The sequence below is a fragment of the Hevea brasiliensis genome, chromosome 7, assembly GCF_030052815.1.
Source record: "Hevea brasiliensis isolate MT/VB/25A 57/8 chromosome 7, ASM3005281v1, whole genome shotgun sequence".
NCBI lineage: Eukaryota > Viridiplantae > Streptophyta > Magnoliopsida > Malpighiales > Euphorbiaceae > Hevea > Hevea brasiliensis.
The window spans coordinates 103039226-103056066 of NC_079499.1; the positions used below are offsets into that span (position 1 = coordinate 103039226).

At 30.9% G+C, this 16841-nt stretch overlaps 1 protein-coding gene across 2 annotated transcripts; it reads right to left on the minus strand.

Annotated features, from left to right (window-relative positions):
* Nucleotides 1-2575: 2575 nt before the first annotated feature.
* On the minus strand, nucleotides 2576-15432 carry LOC110636399 (UDP-rhamnose/UDP-galactose transporter 4). Of its 2 annotated transcripts, XM_021786092.2 has the most exons (6): nucleotides 15181-15432; nucleotides 13825-14076; nucleotides 11391-11575; nucleotides 11101-11301; nucleotides 10524-10685; nucleotides 2576-3143 (listed from the first exon to the last, which is right to left on the minus strand). In XM_021786092.2, the coding sequence occupies exons 2-6, from the start codon at nucleotides 13952-13954 to the stop codon at nucleotides 2808-2810; spliced, it is 1014 nt and encodes a 337-aa protein (XP_021641784.2). In that variant the 5' UTR covers nucleotides 13955-14076; nucleotides 15181-15432; the 3' UTR covers nucleotides 2576-2807. The 2 variants fall into 2 exon arrangements, with proteins under 2 accessions (XP_021641784.2, XP_021641785.2); XM_021786093.2 differs by lacking the exons at nucleotides 13825-14076; nucleotides 15181-15432 and adding an exon at nucleotides 13360-13814 and having other exon boundaries at nucleotides 11391-11517.
* Between the last annotated feature and the right edge of the window lie 1409 nt (nucleotides 15433-16841).

A 16841-nucleotide genomic window follows, 5' to 3' on the forward strand; every position in this document is an offset into this window, starting at 1 on the left:
TTAAGATAATTTATAAAAAGAAAAAATATATAAAAAATTTAAATTCATAAATTATTCAAAGTTTGAATTGTGATGTTATAGATAATATATATTTTTTATTTTAATATTGAAAATGTAAAGAGGATGGGACCTCCCACTCAATGCAGCTCAACTATTAGCAAGAATAAATAAAATAATTTATGAACTTATCACAATTGTGTGTGCCATTGCAACCTTCCAAGTACTTCAAGTGCTTCCATCAGAAAATAAATAATGAAAAAAAATAAACTCTTAATGCAAATAGAATTGATGTTAATTTTTTAATTTTAATAGTTATAATTAGATAGTAATTAAATAAATATTATGCATGAACTAAAAAAAAAATGCATGTTTTAATTAATATTATTCTAAAATGATTTTAATAGTAATTCTTATTGGAGTAAATTAATAAAAAAATATTTTTTAGAAAAATAATTTAAAGCTTAATGATTATTAATAATAAATTTTAAAATAATAAGGAAATAAGAGAGGTCATTAATATGATTAAGGAAGAAAGTAAATGATGGGTTGGAGAGAAAGAGAGGGATGGAGGGGTGGTGGGCCTTACACTCTTTTTGGTATTTCTTTGTATGATAAGGAAAAGTACAAAAGAGAGAGATGAGAATGAAAATCAATGCCACCAGGGACAGATTATGACATCAAGGGAAAGAAGGGTCCCTACCCCTAATTATTTTGGTATCATTTTGTATCTTTTATTTTCTAGCCTTGCTTACATTTCTTCATATTATTAATTATAGCCACTAAGAATATTAAATATATACTTTACTCGTCAATAATATATAAGTAGATTTATATGAGTTGATAACAATGAATTATAATTTTTTTATTCATTAATTTAAATATATTTTAAATTTTATTTAAAAATAATTTAAAATATAATAAAACAAGTTGAAAGTATTATTTATTAGTATTTGATACGAGCGATTTCATATTTTTATTTTTTAAATGAGATCAAATGTTTATTTTTTATAGATAAAAAAGATATTCATTAAGAGTACTTTATCTTTTAATTAATAGATTCAACTCAACTCAAACAGGATTAATTTTAATTCATTGGACAGAAGATTCTGTTATTATTTGAGAGAGTGAGTGTAAAGTGAACGAAAATGGGAAATGGGAAATGGGGATAGCTGTGACCAGTGAGTATTGGGAAGTGTTAGGCTCTTGGTGGTTTATTGTCGCATTAGAAAGAAAACGTAGGAAACCTCTTTGCACTCTACTTTTCAGCATTTTATAATTTCTAATTTTTTTTTCTTGATAAAGGAAACCTTATTTACATCATTTTTTTTTTTATATAAATACAAAATCTAACCACCATTACAACCTTTGCTCAACCATATCGTTCATCAATTCAAATATTATGATAATATTAGAATCAAAAATTAACTTTTTTAGATAATATTATTATAATTTTTCTTAAATAAATTTTGTCTTTACATGTATTACCTCAATTATAATGGAATTTGAACATAAATTGCGTACCCCATTAGATGCATTCTGAATCTATCTTATTTTAGATGAAAATTTTCTATTATAAAGCATAGGTTTAGTAAATCTCATTTTCTTAATGGGTCATTGTTTACAGTATCTGCCTAATGGGGAATGGTGATATTTCTGGTTGTTACTGTCCTGATGCTGCCACTGCCACTGCCACCACCTTTGTTCAAAGAATGTTAGATCTAATTAAGACAAATTTAAACTTAAAAAAGGCCAATGATAAGGATAATTACAAGCATGCCTATACAACTTTGCTTCTTTTCTTTGCAACTTAAACCATTTTCAGTCATCTAAATTAGTAATCTAAATTAGCAATATTGAGAGTAGATATTGTTGATAAAAGGAAAAAGAATTAATTTATAGAGTGGGTGCTGCAAGAGAAGTGGTGTTAAAATCAGAATGACTTAGCTTCATTATTCTGAAGCAGGCAACTTGACGTCAAATCATGGCTTCTACCACAGAATTTGCCCTATTACAGAACCATCATAAAAAACAAAGGTTATAAATGCAAACAAATTGAAAACAGATAGATTTTTCAAATCCAATTCAAGGCCCACAGTCTCAAGAAAACTAATCTTTGGAGCATGTGCACGTGTGCAGCAGGTATCAAACAGACACAACATTAATGCCTACATTAACCACAAAATGAAGTCTTTCACAAAAATTGCATCATTCCCCAAGTCTCAGTATCAGGTTCATTGCAAGTCTGGTTTGGGTTTGAGGTTCCCAGTGTTTCAAGTTACAGTATTAGTAGGAAGAACAGTTCTGGGACCACACTGGAAAAACAAGCACTTCACTCTCCAGTAGAGCAAAATTAATAAGAATTTCCTTAGTACACCTACCATATATCAGCATTTACTTGGCTAACTTTAAGCTTCTGATGATCTGCAATACATATTACACATTTCAAAAATTGTTGCATCGATCCGGAGCCATCGGTGCAATCTGGTTTTTGAGTATTGGAGCCCTTTATATGCAGAAGAGAAACACAAGAAAGAGCCGAGAGTAATTCAATATGGAAATAAATTACTATAGAAAATGACTGGACAATGTAACTTTTATTCTATATTTTGCGTTCCACTCAATAACATCCTTTACTGGAATTCGAAAACCAGAAAATAATCTACAATGGGAAAAAAAATATTAAAAGTTTATAGTAGCCGGAGAATATGCCCTCCCGGGTATAAAAGAGATCCTGAAATCAGCTGATCTAAGATGCTTAATTCTTTGTCTTTTTTTTTCCCTCTTTTCTTTGGACTTTTAACCGAAAACTAAACCTTATCATCCACTTCAGTGGATTTTGATAACCCATCATGTTTTTGTGCTTTGTTACCATTCATTGAAAGACTACGGCGTTCCTTCCCTCCTGGCTTAGACGAGGCCTTAGCATTACCATACCAGATCATTCCTGCTACTGCAATGATCATACCTACAATTACTTGAAGATTAAGACCCTCCTTCCCGAAGAAAATAAATCCTAAGGTCAGGACAAGAATTGTCTTCATATGACCAAGCACTTGGAATGACACAGCAGTAAACCGGCCAATGCAAATGAATTGGCTGAGGTTTGTCCCCACTGCAATACTGCACGACAGGATTATGAACAACTGCAGACAACAGAAGAACAGCTTGAATTAGTTTAAAGTATAACTACAATTAAATGCAAGTATAATAACAAGCAAATTTGCACTATTACCAATATCCAGCCTAAAAACTATTAAGGGTCTGTTTGATTTAACTGTTAAATACAGCAGATAACTGTTAGCTGATAGCTGATGATAGCTGATTTATGTTAAGTGTTTGGTAAAACTATGTTTAGCTGTTACTGTTAATATGTGAAATGACCAATAAGGGTATATATTATATAATTTATTTTATTATTGAAATAAATATAAAATTATAAATTTATTATATTATATTATTTATTTTATTGTTAAATTAAATATACAATTATCAAATTAATATATTATATCATTTATTATATTATTAAAATAAAAATATAATTATTAATCTATTATATTATATTATTTATTTTATTATTGAAATAAGAAAATAATTAAATTTTTTAAAAAATAACTAAATAATTTAAAAAATATAGATAAAATAATAAAGTAATTATTATTGTTGATAAAAAAAAAACTCATAATTAATTTTAAGTTTTTGGATATAAATAAATATTTTACATTTTATGTTATTAATAAAAAATATTTTAATAAAATTGAAATATATTAATTAAAATATTAAAATTATAAATAAAAAATATAAAAGTATTAATAATATTAATTTTTGAGTTAAATAAAAAAGGATAATATGATTAAAATAAAAAATAAAATCAAATCAGTTATCAGCCGATGAGAAACAGCTCTAAAAATAGAATAGTTCTAAAAATAGAATTGATACAAACTGCAGCTGATAGGTACCATATCAGCTACCCATCAGCTATTAGTTTTATTTTTTAAAATTTACCAAACACTCTAGTTCGTCTATTTGGGTGTCTATTAGCTATCAACTGCACCTAACAAGTAAACCAAGCACCCCCTAAGACTGTTGAAGTATGATCTTCTAAACAGAAAGACACAACACCATGACCAGCATATTTACAGCATGCAAGAGGATATAAAAAAAAACAGATATGTATGCATGAACTTGCTATGCATGTCAACAACTAACATGCAACATATGTAAAAGTGCATAGAGTAGACCTGCAGCCCTGCAAAAAATCCACAGAAACACAAAGGGGTCTGCTTTTCCATGTATAACACAAACAAGATTCTTATAACTCAGAATCTACTAGTGCCTTGTGAGAGTAGGACTTTTGAGATCAAGTATGGAGACACATAACACTTTTCTATGTCGCCTCTAATCTCTAAGTAATGACACTCTGGCATTTAATTGGGGCGTTCCTTTCTTCTGGGTCCCCAAACGCACTTCACCTTGTCGCTAAGGCTCTCAGTGTGATGGGATTAATTATTTTCTGGTATTGTTTATTTTATCATAAAAAGAGTATCATGCTTTTCTAAATAATTAATGTCAGTTCAATAACTATTAAATGAACTTCTCAACAAATTTCACATTTTAAATAAAAAGGACATAATATATGACATAAAATGACTAGATAGAATAGCCGAGGACAACAAGGAAATCAAGAAAAATGAAGTTTAAGCAATTAAGAAACCAAGAATTTTTTGCCTAGATTTTCTATAAGGCTTATGAATGAAAGTGGGTAAAGCCTGTATGGGATTAATTATTTTCTGGTATTGTTTATTTTATCATAAAAAGAGTATCATGCTTTTCTAAATAATTAATGTCAGTTCAATAACTATTAAATGAACTTCTCAACAAATTTCACATTTTAAATAAAAAGGACATAATATATGACATAAAATGACTAGATAGAATAGCCGAGGACAACAAGGAAATCAAGAAAAATGAAGTTTAAGCAATTAAGAAACCAAGAATTTTTTGCCTAGATTTTCTATAAGGCTTATGAATGAAAGTGGGTAAAGCCTGTGGAACCGATGGAATACCAATTGAAGTGTGAAAGTGTTTGGAAGATATGAGAGTGGCATGGTTAATTAAATTGTTTAATAAAATTATAAACTTGAAGAAAATGCCTGATTAATGGAGGATAAGTATTTTAGTACCTATTTTTAAAAATAATGGAGACATACAGAGTTACTCAAATTATAGAGGAATTAAACTCATGAACCATACTATGAATTTGTGGGAGAGAGTTGTGGAACATCGACTACGTCATGATACTTCTATCTCTCCCAATCAATTTGGCTTCATGCCCGGTCGTTCAACTATGGAAGCGATCTTTCTCATTAGAAGTTTTATGGAGAAATATAGAGATGGGAAGAAAGATCTATACAAGGTTTTTATCGATTTGAAAAAGACTTATGATAGTGTTCCAAGATATGTCTTATGGAGAGTGTTAGAACAAAAGAGGGTATCTATTAGGTACATACAAGTGTTGAAAGACATGTATGAAGGAGCAACTACTATTGTGCGCACAGTGGGAGGAGACACAAGAGATTTTCCTATCTCAGTTGGATTACACCAAGGTTCAGCTATAAGCCCTTACCTTTTTACATTAGTTTTAGATAAATTGACGAAATATATGTAAGAGAGTATTCCTTGGTGCATGATGTTTGCGGATGATATAGTTCTGATAGATGAGATGCGAGAAGAAGTCAATAGAAAGCTAGAGCTTTGGAGAAGTACTTTAGAGTCAAAGGAATTTAAGTTAAGTAGAACGAAAACAGAATACATGCATTGCAAGTTCAGTGAAGACCAAGCTAATGATAGGGAAGGAGTTAGTTTGGATGGAGTAGTACTATCCCAAAGTAATCACGTTAAATATCTTGGTTCAGTCCTTCAAGTAGATGGGGGATGTGAGGAGGATGTTAGTAATAGGATTAAAGCCGGATGGTTGAAGTGGAGACGTACCATGAAAGTTTTATTTGATTGCAAGATTCTCAATAAGTTGAAAGGAAAATTATACCGTACAGCCATACGACCGGCCATATTATATGGTAGTGAGTGTTGGGCATTAAAAGAGTCATATGTGTCTAAGCTAAGAGTTGCGGAGATGAGAATGTTAAGGTGAATGAATAGCCATACTAAACTAGAAAAAGTCCATAATGAGAGTATTAGAGAAAAGGTAGGAGTGGTGCCAATTGAGGATAAGTTGAGAGAAGGGAGATTGAGGTGGTTTGGTCATGTGAAGCGTAGACATACGGAGGTTCCAGTTAGACAAGTATAACACATTAGGTTAGATGATAGAAAGAAAAGAAGGGGTAGACCTAAACTGACTTGGAGGAGATAATACAATATGACTTAGAAGCATTACACATTTCCGAGGATTTAACCTAAAATCGTTTAGAATGGAGAAAGAGAATCCATATAGGCGGCCCCAAATTTTTGAGATAAAGGTTTAGTTGAGTTGAGTTGAGTTTCTGTAAGGCTTATTAAGGACTCATATTACGAGCAAGAGTTGGAATTAGAAACAAGAAAAATATGTCTGCTTTATTTCTGAAATGCATATTATAAATATACGTAGCTAACTTTTTGGAAGAGAAAATCTAAGAAAATTGATATTTTGTATCATCAGCACTGAAGAAATTAAAAAAAAAAATCTTTTTTTTTTGCCAATTGAGATAATACATAGGCGCCACATATACATTACCACACTTTTTTTACTAAATTAACCACAATTATTACCTATATGTCATGGTTCATGCTCACGACAGATAAATTAAATGGATTGGAAAAATTGAAAAATATGCAAAGTCCAGGATTTTATAAAATAATTTGGCCTTCATTTTTTCAAGAATAAAATTCTAGCCATTTCGTTTCTTTGAACTATAAGATGTAGTTCAACCTAGAAGTTATATCAAAGGAATCTAATTGTGAAGCTCAGAATCTTTCATTCTCCTGCAACCAGATCTGTAATTCTCCAAATATATGTGACTTTTAGCCACTGAAAATCAGCAGAAGTTGTCTATTAAAAATCTTCCACATATTCATAGCTTTTAAATTGACTAAGAACTGTCGTAGAAGATCAAACATGCAAGTCATGTTGCATTGGCTGATAATGGAATTTCAATATCATAGTCCTAAATGGCAAAACCCGCAACAGACACTCCAAACATCTAATAACAACATTGTAGGAAGGGTAGAACAACAAAAATGATGCTGAAAGGGTAGAAGAACAAAATCTGTAACCAAAAACTACATATTGAAATAAAGGAGGCAAAACAGCAAGGCTGTCATCAAGAAGAATCTAGAATATCTTTTTCTGAAGAAGATCAAGCATGATAGCAAAGGATTCCATGTTGAGAAGCTAAAAGAAAACAAATATGCTTACAAATTGATTATGGATCCTAATCAGACTGTTGAGCTATTCAAAGACTGCTCTAAGGATGCAATAAGTGTGCTTCAAAGAAGGCCATCAATCTTACACAAATCTGATGAATGACGATTTGCAGAAATTGACCACAGGAACTCTCATTCCTATGGAGTTAACAGACACCAGCAAAAGAAAACATTCAACTAGTTTGACTTTCAAAAGCAGCTTTGGATGCAAGGAGGTATAAGGTTCAAAAGGAAATGAAAAAAAAAAAAAAAAGACTCTAGCTTTGTTGTTCAAGATCATAAATAAGTTGATTTTGAGTTGCCTCTAGCTAGATTTGAAGAGATGGATTTTGTCATTTCAAAAAAATTTGTAAAGTTAGATGGGAGCTTTCAATAGTTTTCACTGCTATATCCAACTAAGAAGGTGAACTTGGCAAGAATAAAGTTGATTTTCCAGTACTTAATATGCATCTTATGATATCAGGACTTTTGTTACTTCAGCATGTTAAAACTTGAGGTCAACTTTTCTCCAAAATCAAGAAAAATGAAGTCTAAAAATTTGAGAAACTTTGAGTTTCATTGTAGAATTAATATAGAGCTTATTTGGGACATTATTTAGTACTTTATAGTCCTTAAAGAGCCTTATATTAGAGTTCATTTAAAAGAGCAAGTTGCTGGTCTAGTATTTTACAACTTTAATTCTTACGAATAGATTGGATATCTCTAGATTTATTTTTCCATCTTATTTTGAGTAAAAAAATTTGGGTGGGACTATTCTCGCAACCTCATAAGTAGTATCATAATTGTTCAACCAAATTGTGCTCACCAAGCTTCATTTTGTTCTCCTGGAACTGGAAAGTCTTTTTCCCAGTCCTCTAATCTGCCATACGATGTGCTCTCTTTCACTTTGGTCAAAATCATTTTATTTTGCTGTAATTCATTTCTAATTTTCTAGTTGATTCCCAGTCCTCTAATCTGCCATACTGTTTATAATCTTCGGAATCACAAGGTTGGCTATGAGTAATCGGTGCAAACCATAGCACTTCAATCACTGATAGGCGGATGACCTTAATGAGGTGCGCCTAGGATGCCTCTGCAATATTTCACAGAATTTTTAAGAGAAATCACTGTTTTTCTCTCTGTATTATTTCTCAGCCAATTACTTGTATACACACACACACTAAAGTATATATGTGTAAGAAATGTACACAAGATTACAGCTCATTATACAGAAATAGGCTAAAAATTAAGTTGTAAACATGAGATTGAAATTTCTTTTATGTTGATTTTCAAATGAGATTGGCTAATTTTCGGTTGTCATAAGCTGATTTTCCTATTCAAAATTTAATTCAACTCTATCACTCCCCATTTTCCCTTTATTTTCTCACTTTTTTCCCCTCCATTTCTAGGTGTCTCTGAGATCCTATCTAGATACTTCTTTGTTTTCTTTTCTTTTTTCTTTTTTAAATGATTGTGTTGCTTAATTTTTATAGACAAAATAGCCAGTGATGGAGGCAGAAATTTAGTTTAGAGGGGCCCAATTAAATATGTTATTTGTTAAATAAATAAAAATTGACACGAGAATTTCTTACAAAAGTTAATACATTTTTAATGGTTAACTGTTAAATATAGCTACTTTAGCAGCTATCGGCTGTTAATTGTTATTAACTATTAGTGGTTAGTTGTTTATATATTGTTTAAAGAATAAGTATTCAGTAAAAATAGTTGTTAGATTAGTTGTTAAATTTAAAAATAATGGTATCAATGGTATCATCTTTTTGACTCTAGTGAAAACACTTCATCAACGTCTAAAAGCTAGGAAGGATAATGTTTCATAAACTACTCTCTCAACCTCTAAATACTAATATAAACACTATATTATAAAACAATATAAATAAGAGAAGTAGTGTTTTGACTAAACGCTACCTTAAAAGCTTTTACATGTATTTTGTTACACTCACATATGTTTAATGGATTTATAAATTATAAATATGAATATATATATTTTAGCACAATTATTTCTAATAATTTAGGAGACGATGCACAATAGATATTTTAATAAAAGATTATCCTTATTATATATTTGATATAATATATATAATTATCTAAATATAAAATTTAAAAAGTGAGGGACTACTTTGTTTGACTTTGAAAATACAACGATTAAGTCATTGGTTTCATCAAATTGACAGAAATTTAATTGTTTCAATTGAACCTGGATTAACGATAAATTAATGGTATGGACTATTTGGTGGTTAGATTAAAAAGTGAGAAACTAATTTATTTGATTTTGAAAATAAATAGACTAAGTTGTATATTTCACTAAACATTAAGTACTAAAGTGTAAATTACCTTATAAAATATTTATTTTTGAAAAATTACCACTATACACACTAAAACTTTTTGAAATCTCGGGGAGGCCAGTGCCCTCCTTGGCCCTAAGCTCTCTCCGTCCCTGAAAATAGCTGCCCATTAATCTAGCTTGCAAGAATTGATGTTGCCTCAATTTGACTATAAGCATTCTGCAATTATGGTGGGAAAAAAGGAGGTTTGACTGACACCTCATATCACCCAGGTGCACAGCTGGGCCTAGACTCCAAAACTGCCTTGCACTTTTAATAATTATGACAACAAATCGAACCTGAAAGCCTAAACTGTCAAACAAAGAGATCCATACATAAGATTAATCAATTTCATATTTATTATCTGATCTGCGCGGGATCTTAGTTCTACCAAAGTGTTACCTACACTTTCTTCTACCATTTCACACCCCAAGGTCTCAAAACTTTTTGCAATCCTGGCCAATTATATAAGAAATTGCTGGCAGCATAGAATTATATAATCTTTCACCTAAACAACACTGAATTTCTCTTGTTCCTATCATCAATCAAATGCTAGTTGCAACAGAAGGCCTCTTGGACCTATGAAGAGCATCCAATGAGCTGCTTTGAGTGATTATGGTTTATGGCCATGATTCAGATGCCAACTTGAAAAATAAAAGTTCATATTCAAGCAGCAAAATAGCGTAGTATGAGAAGCAACAAAACCATGTGACAATCCATGCAAAAAAGTATACCACTGCGCCTCAAATGTTAACTAGAGTTCACGCAATTGATGCATAAACTTACCACAGATGTGAAACTATATGCATAGGTGTCAACTCTTTTTTCTGTCAACCAGTAATCCAAGAAAGGTCCTACCAACAGCAGAGATACAGCTTGTGCTGGAGCAGTGTGCCCCAATAAGTTGAAAGATCCTAGAGAATACCTCTGTTGAAGAAAATGTACATACTGCACAGCAACCAAAAACCAATGTGTCATAAAATTTAGTAATTAAATAATATTAGAAATAGCCTACTAGTAGATTTATAGGAACCAGCACCCAAATTCCCAAAATAAAATGAGTATTGGAATTAATTCTGCTTATCAAGATGCACAAGGCATCCATATGGTCAGAAAAAGATTGGGTTACTTTCATCAAGAGATTGACAATTCACCAATGTACTCAAGTATGTCTACATAAAATTATAAGATAAAAATAAAAGGCATTATCAAATAAAACTATAATTACATACTGAAACTGGAATTTGATCATTCTTAACCACAGACCAAGTCCAAATTGCCATGAGAAACACATTCTGACTTGATACCATTTGTGTGCAATATAATTATTTGTGTGTCTGTGTGCGTATATATAGTTACTTACATATTGCTGCAAGGAAGTGCTCCAAACTGCCACCACTGCAGCTATAAATCCTTTGGCATTGACACTGACATCTGTAACAGTACAGACAGCAACACCAAGGAGAACTACTGCTATGCTAAGCTTTGTGTCCCTTGAATAACGTACTTTGTCTAATACAACTTCCAGAAAACAGGATACAGGGATCATACTCAACTTTGCAATCTGAGAGCAAGTTTCAAGGAATAACAAAATTTTAACATTGTCATCACAACAAAGAGAGAACAGACATTTTGCAGTTACCTGAAACTTACCTGATAAAATCCAACTGAGTTCCACATCAAACTCACATTCATTCCAACAATAGAGAAATTTGCAAACAAAACAAACTTCAGAAGCTCGGATAGTGGTAGTTGAGATGCCTGGATATATCCCAGCCACCTAAGAATAATAGTTAACAAGGTAGTTGTGGCAAAATGCAGACCAGTTAATGTCGTAGCTGCATGATGGCAGTAGATTAAACACAAAATCAAGGTTCATAAAAATAAGAATGCATTAAGGAACTTCTTGAAAAAGCTAATAAGATACACTCAAAAAACTTAGTCAACATTGATAACTTCATGGTGTTATTCTTTATTTAAGTTCATATAAATAAGCCCAATTAATATGCCTCTTTATGAGTTCAATAACACAAAATAAGTGAACAAATCCAAATCTAATTCTTTTAAGGAGAAATACATCATGCCAGTTACTTTGCCCTTGAACTAATTGGGAAAAGTCTGTCATAGCCCTAATCCTTTATTTTTGACTTATTGCACCTATAATTTTTAGTTTTATAACAAAAAAGCATAATCCCTACTCATTAATGAATAATGGAACATGTCAAGCAATATATTTAATCCATTATTTATTGATGAATAGAAAAAAAAAGTGTTTATTGGTTACAAAAACAAAAATTGAAGGGTGTAAAAGGTCAAAATTAAAAGGTTAAGGATGCAATAGATTTTTCCCAAGAGGTGCAGGGACAAATTTATATAGGCCTTCTTTTATGGGCTTGCTTGAAGACATGTCTCCTTTGTTACGTATAACATCTTTCCACGCTGCATTTCAATTGATAAACTATATAGATATATTGTCTTAAAAACAAGTTTAAAGCTACTGCAATTCAAATGTACAAATCAACCGACAAAATAAGATTATGCAGAATCAACTGACAAAATAAGATCATGCAGTGAATTAAAACTATACCTAGTTAATGATTTCTGAGTTCATAAACTGTATAATTTCCAAAAACTTAAAGCGTCTTGTCTGTGTATTAATAGATGGAACTAATACCATAAATGTACAAATTAAGTCACACGATAGCTCCACTGAGACACTGACCTACATTTGTGCTTCAGGTCATCATTTGTATGTCCTCTATTGCACAATTATAATTGTATATTCATTCAAATCCGAGTCAACGAGACCACTTAGAACAAGTATAGATGCACAAGCATCCAACAGGCTAATATTTTTTTATAATTTTTCTATGCATTGCAATAGTAGAAACTTCGAATAAAATTCATAATCCAGATGAAAACCAGTAACCCTTGTCCAAATACCAGAGTACAGCCTTCCTTCAAATTTCAACAAATTGATAAAAGATTCCTATAAGGTAGCTGCAGATACTAAGGCCTCCCAATAAAATAGTAAGTTATGTCACATATGTTGTGTTTTCTAATGATTTTGAACCACCAAAATGTACAACCAAAACATAAATACAAAGAGTTCCAAAAGTAACTGAGTTTTGCAATTTAATCTTCAAAAAACAAGAGGGAAAGAGTGTATGAGAATTGTAAATCGATTATAAAGGCTTGTTTGCTTAATTCTAACTGAACAAGAATTACTTGTAGTCTAGATGGTTCTTTTTAAAGGAAGCATAGGAATACCATTATGGAGTATTAAAATATAGAGTTCCCTGAGTTTCATTCTTTTGCCAGCTCAAACACTATCTCTATTTGCTCAATCCCATTATTTGCAAGGTCAAACAATCACGAAGAATTTGACCAACCACTGCCAATTTTTTCAAATAAATAAATAAAACAAATTTTTATTGTAAGGCACTTCAAAAAGGAATTAGCTTCTAGGGCAATTTTAAAAGTTCTTATCCTTAAATACTAAAAGAGACAAGATCAAGAGTGATTCTTAAATGAAACTTTAGATGGTCAATAAATGAATATTATTTAAAACAAGAAAGGTATAAAATAGAAGTGAGATACAAGAAAGTATTCATTCAAAGACCTTAAAATCTCCACTATTGGAACTTTTGCAGGTTGTTTATGTGCAAGTAACGACCTTTGCAAAGGATCCCCTTGACACGTCTTCATGGTAACCTAATTTATAAGATATAAAATGTCAAACCTAGTCAAAATTTTCATTTAGCATAGGTAGGTGGGTAAGTAAATCTATCTCACCTTCTATAAGCTAACCACAATGTTTACAAAAATTAAACAATCGATCTGTCCTTTGGCCATACCTCTTTGGCTCTCCCTTGTCTTGGCTTTTCCAAAAGAACAGGCAATGCAAAGAAAAATTTTGAGGAGAGAAGACTATGCACTATTTGCCAATGATAGTTACAGTTTAAGTTATTTTATGGGAGAGGATCATATCCCACAGATTTATATACATAAGATATGAAACTAAGCAATAAAGTACTGCTAAAGCAGATATTGATAAGTATTTGATAGATTGTCAGACAGAACATACCAAAACTAAAGCCATAGGTGGCCATCAATGCTTTATTGACAAGGATAATTCCAACAGATGTGACAATATTGAACATCCATGAGGCTGCATCAATAGCTGCTTTCGTATCAGCCTTGTTTGTGGAAGACATTTTTTTTTTTTCTGTTCTTGCAATTAGCAACAGAATCTTCCCTAATAGCTCTTCATAAGAGGGAATATGCTTGTATCTTAAAAGTTGTGAGTTGGAATGTTGTACCTGTATTCACAAGGTACCTGCAAATATGCTTTAAATCACAATTCACAGAAAAGAATAGTGTTTGAAGGAAAAAAGAAAGCTATGAACAATTCACAAACTTGAACCGTGAATTGAAGGGAAAAAACAGGCATAAGCAAGCACATATATCAACGGAACAAGGAAAATAACAGACAAATAAGATGATGCCTTCTTTGACAAGAATTTAGGATGACAGGTATTTTGAACCCAGAAAGAAGGAAAATTATGTATATATATATATATATATATATATATATATATATATATATATATATATATATATATATATATATATATGTTAACAATAACAAATGTAAATCTTATATGAAACCATCCACTTGTTCCCAAAATTATGAACTGAATAAAAGTAATTGCAGATTCGTCAAATTCAAGCTCACATAAACATGCCCGCTAGCATGATGCCAAAATAGCGAAATCTGGCATGATGGAACACTCCTTCATGAACAAATCTCGCAAATGACATTCAATGGCTGCCTTCGATCATGGATCAATTTGCTAATCTGCTCATTTATCATTACAATGCCTCCCTTGTACAAGTTTTCCAACACTTAAAAATTATACCAGTATGCTTCACATATGACATAGTAAATTACAAAGATGACATAATACTCTAAAACCTGAGACAGAAGTAAATTCGCCTTCTAATTCCAATTAAAAAAAAAAAAAAAGTCCAATAAGGTTCGAGCTTTAAAATTAAAATAACAGATCAAAAGCATACAGCCAAGTAAAATTCAAATCCCTCAACTTCAGTACAACCAAAGCTCATCCAGTAACACTTTCCGTAAAACTCCAACTCAATGGAAATTAAAAGTACACGTATATTCACAGCACACACAAAATAATCAGAAATTTGAAGGCGAATTTCACTTTTTGCCAAGCAGATCCATCACTGTTCAACACTAAACAGCAAAACTACACAGTAGAAACGCAAAAATCAAGCAACATAACGTAAGCAAAATGCAAAAAAGATTCACAGATCATAGACAACCAAACAGTAGCAGAAATGGCCAATTACAAGGACAATTAAGAAGCAAAGAATCTGCAGTTACATAGATACTAACATAGTAGTAGCACAATTCTACCTGAAATAAAAAGGAAGAAAATAAAACGCGAGTTTGGTGCTCTTCTTCTAATTTTTTTTTCCCGGAAAACAAACGGAAAAGAACGAAAAAACAATCTCGTTGACGAAGAAAGATAACGAGGAGGTTTTAATAAAGGAATTACAGAGAGAATGTTAAATATAAAGAGGAAAGGAAATGCCGAACACAGCAGTTACGGTCCCTACAGATTTTGAGAGTTTTCGTTCTCGCCATTAAATGGACTCTATAAGACAGCAAGAAAAAGAACTTTTTTTTTTAATAAATTAAAATTTTGTTTTTTTTTTTATTGTTAATTATTATTAAATAATTTGATTTTTCTTTTATGTGCTTAATTTTGTCCACATTGACATTTCGTAAAGGCCTCAACTGAATAGCGAGTGAGCAAGAAGAGTACTCTTGGGATCTTTTGCAGGTACAAACTAGCCGTCAAAGTTTCCACTAATACTTGATTAAAATGGTAGATTATTATTATTATTATTATTATTATTATTATTATTATTATTAAATATTAAAATTATTTTAGTCTTAATAAGGTATTTACAATTCACTTTTATTTCATTCCAGCTCTCTTCTCCACCGCCTTTCCTTTGATTTAGGCATAAGAAACTTCTTCTCCTTCTTAATTGATTAGGCATGAGAAACTTCATCACCGTTGAATTAATTAGGCATAAGAATCTTCCACCAGAGGTCAGATCTTTGTTAAACATTTTATTTTAGGTTCAATGTATGCTTTTTTTTTTATTCATTAAAATTTATTACTTTAAATTCAAAAAAATAAATAAATCGCCTGACAGCTTTGATTCAATGGGCTCCAAGTCGAATATATAATTGGAAAGTTATATTAATGAAAATATTTTGGTTAGCCTTTGTACAAATATGCTAATTTACATATTTTAAAATTATTTATTTTTATAATAAAAAAAATATATAAATAAATATCTCATGTTATATAATTCATCAGTCATTATATCTATGGTAAATTAAATATATTATTTATTTTTCTCCACAACCACAACCACAACCAATTGTAATAAAGGTTTTTTTTTATATATATATATATATATAATATAAACTTAATTCATTAAGTATATGGCTCACAATACATTAAAATAGAGATTTTAAATTAAAGAATCTACCTCTAGATCTTGTAAAACGAATAAAATCTCTTTAAAGAGTTTATTGTATGCTTCAGTAGTTGAGAGAAAGAGAATAAGAGAAAACCCAAGTGCTTTGATAGAAAAACGAGTTTTTATCCTTTTTATACCCTAAAGGTTGAGAGACTTTCAACTGCCGAAATTCCATTTGTCGGCTGCCGAAGTCCATTTTCGTCCAAAAGTTTTAAATAGAAAAAGGGATTTTGGCTGTCGAAAGTCCACCATTCTGCTATTGAAGTTCCTTTTGCCAAAAATACTTACTTAAAAACTTTTAAGAAATAAAACTTTTAAAATATTTTCATTTTTAAATACATTTTCAACATCTCAAATACACATAAATAAATGCATGCACATACATAAATATATTTTCAGATTTACAGCCACTTCTTTGTCAATGAATTTTTTAATTTTTACCAAAATATTTCATTAAAAATAGATATTTTGATATCAAAAAATGGCGGGTATTATAGTATTAGATCCTAATAAAAT

What these genes read in the sequence shown, in the direction of transcription:
- LOC110636399 (XM_021786092.2), bottom strand. Translation starts at nt 13,954, where the DNA reads ATGTCTTCCACAAACAAGGCTGATACGAAAGCAGCTATTGATGCAGCC. An exon ending in GCACTTCCTTGCAGCAATAT is followed by an intron (nt 10,686 to 11,100) that starts GTAAGTAACTAT and finishes GTTGCTGTGCAG; the next exon opens with TATGTACATTTTCTTCAACA. An exon ending in CATATAGTTTCACATCTGTG is followed by an intron (nt 3,144 to 10,523) that starts GTAAGTTTATGC and finishes TGTTGTCTGCAG; the next exon opens with TTGTTCATAATCCTGTCGTG.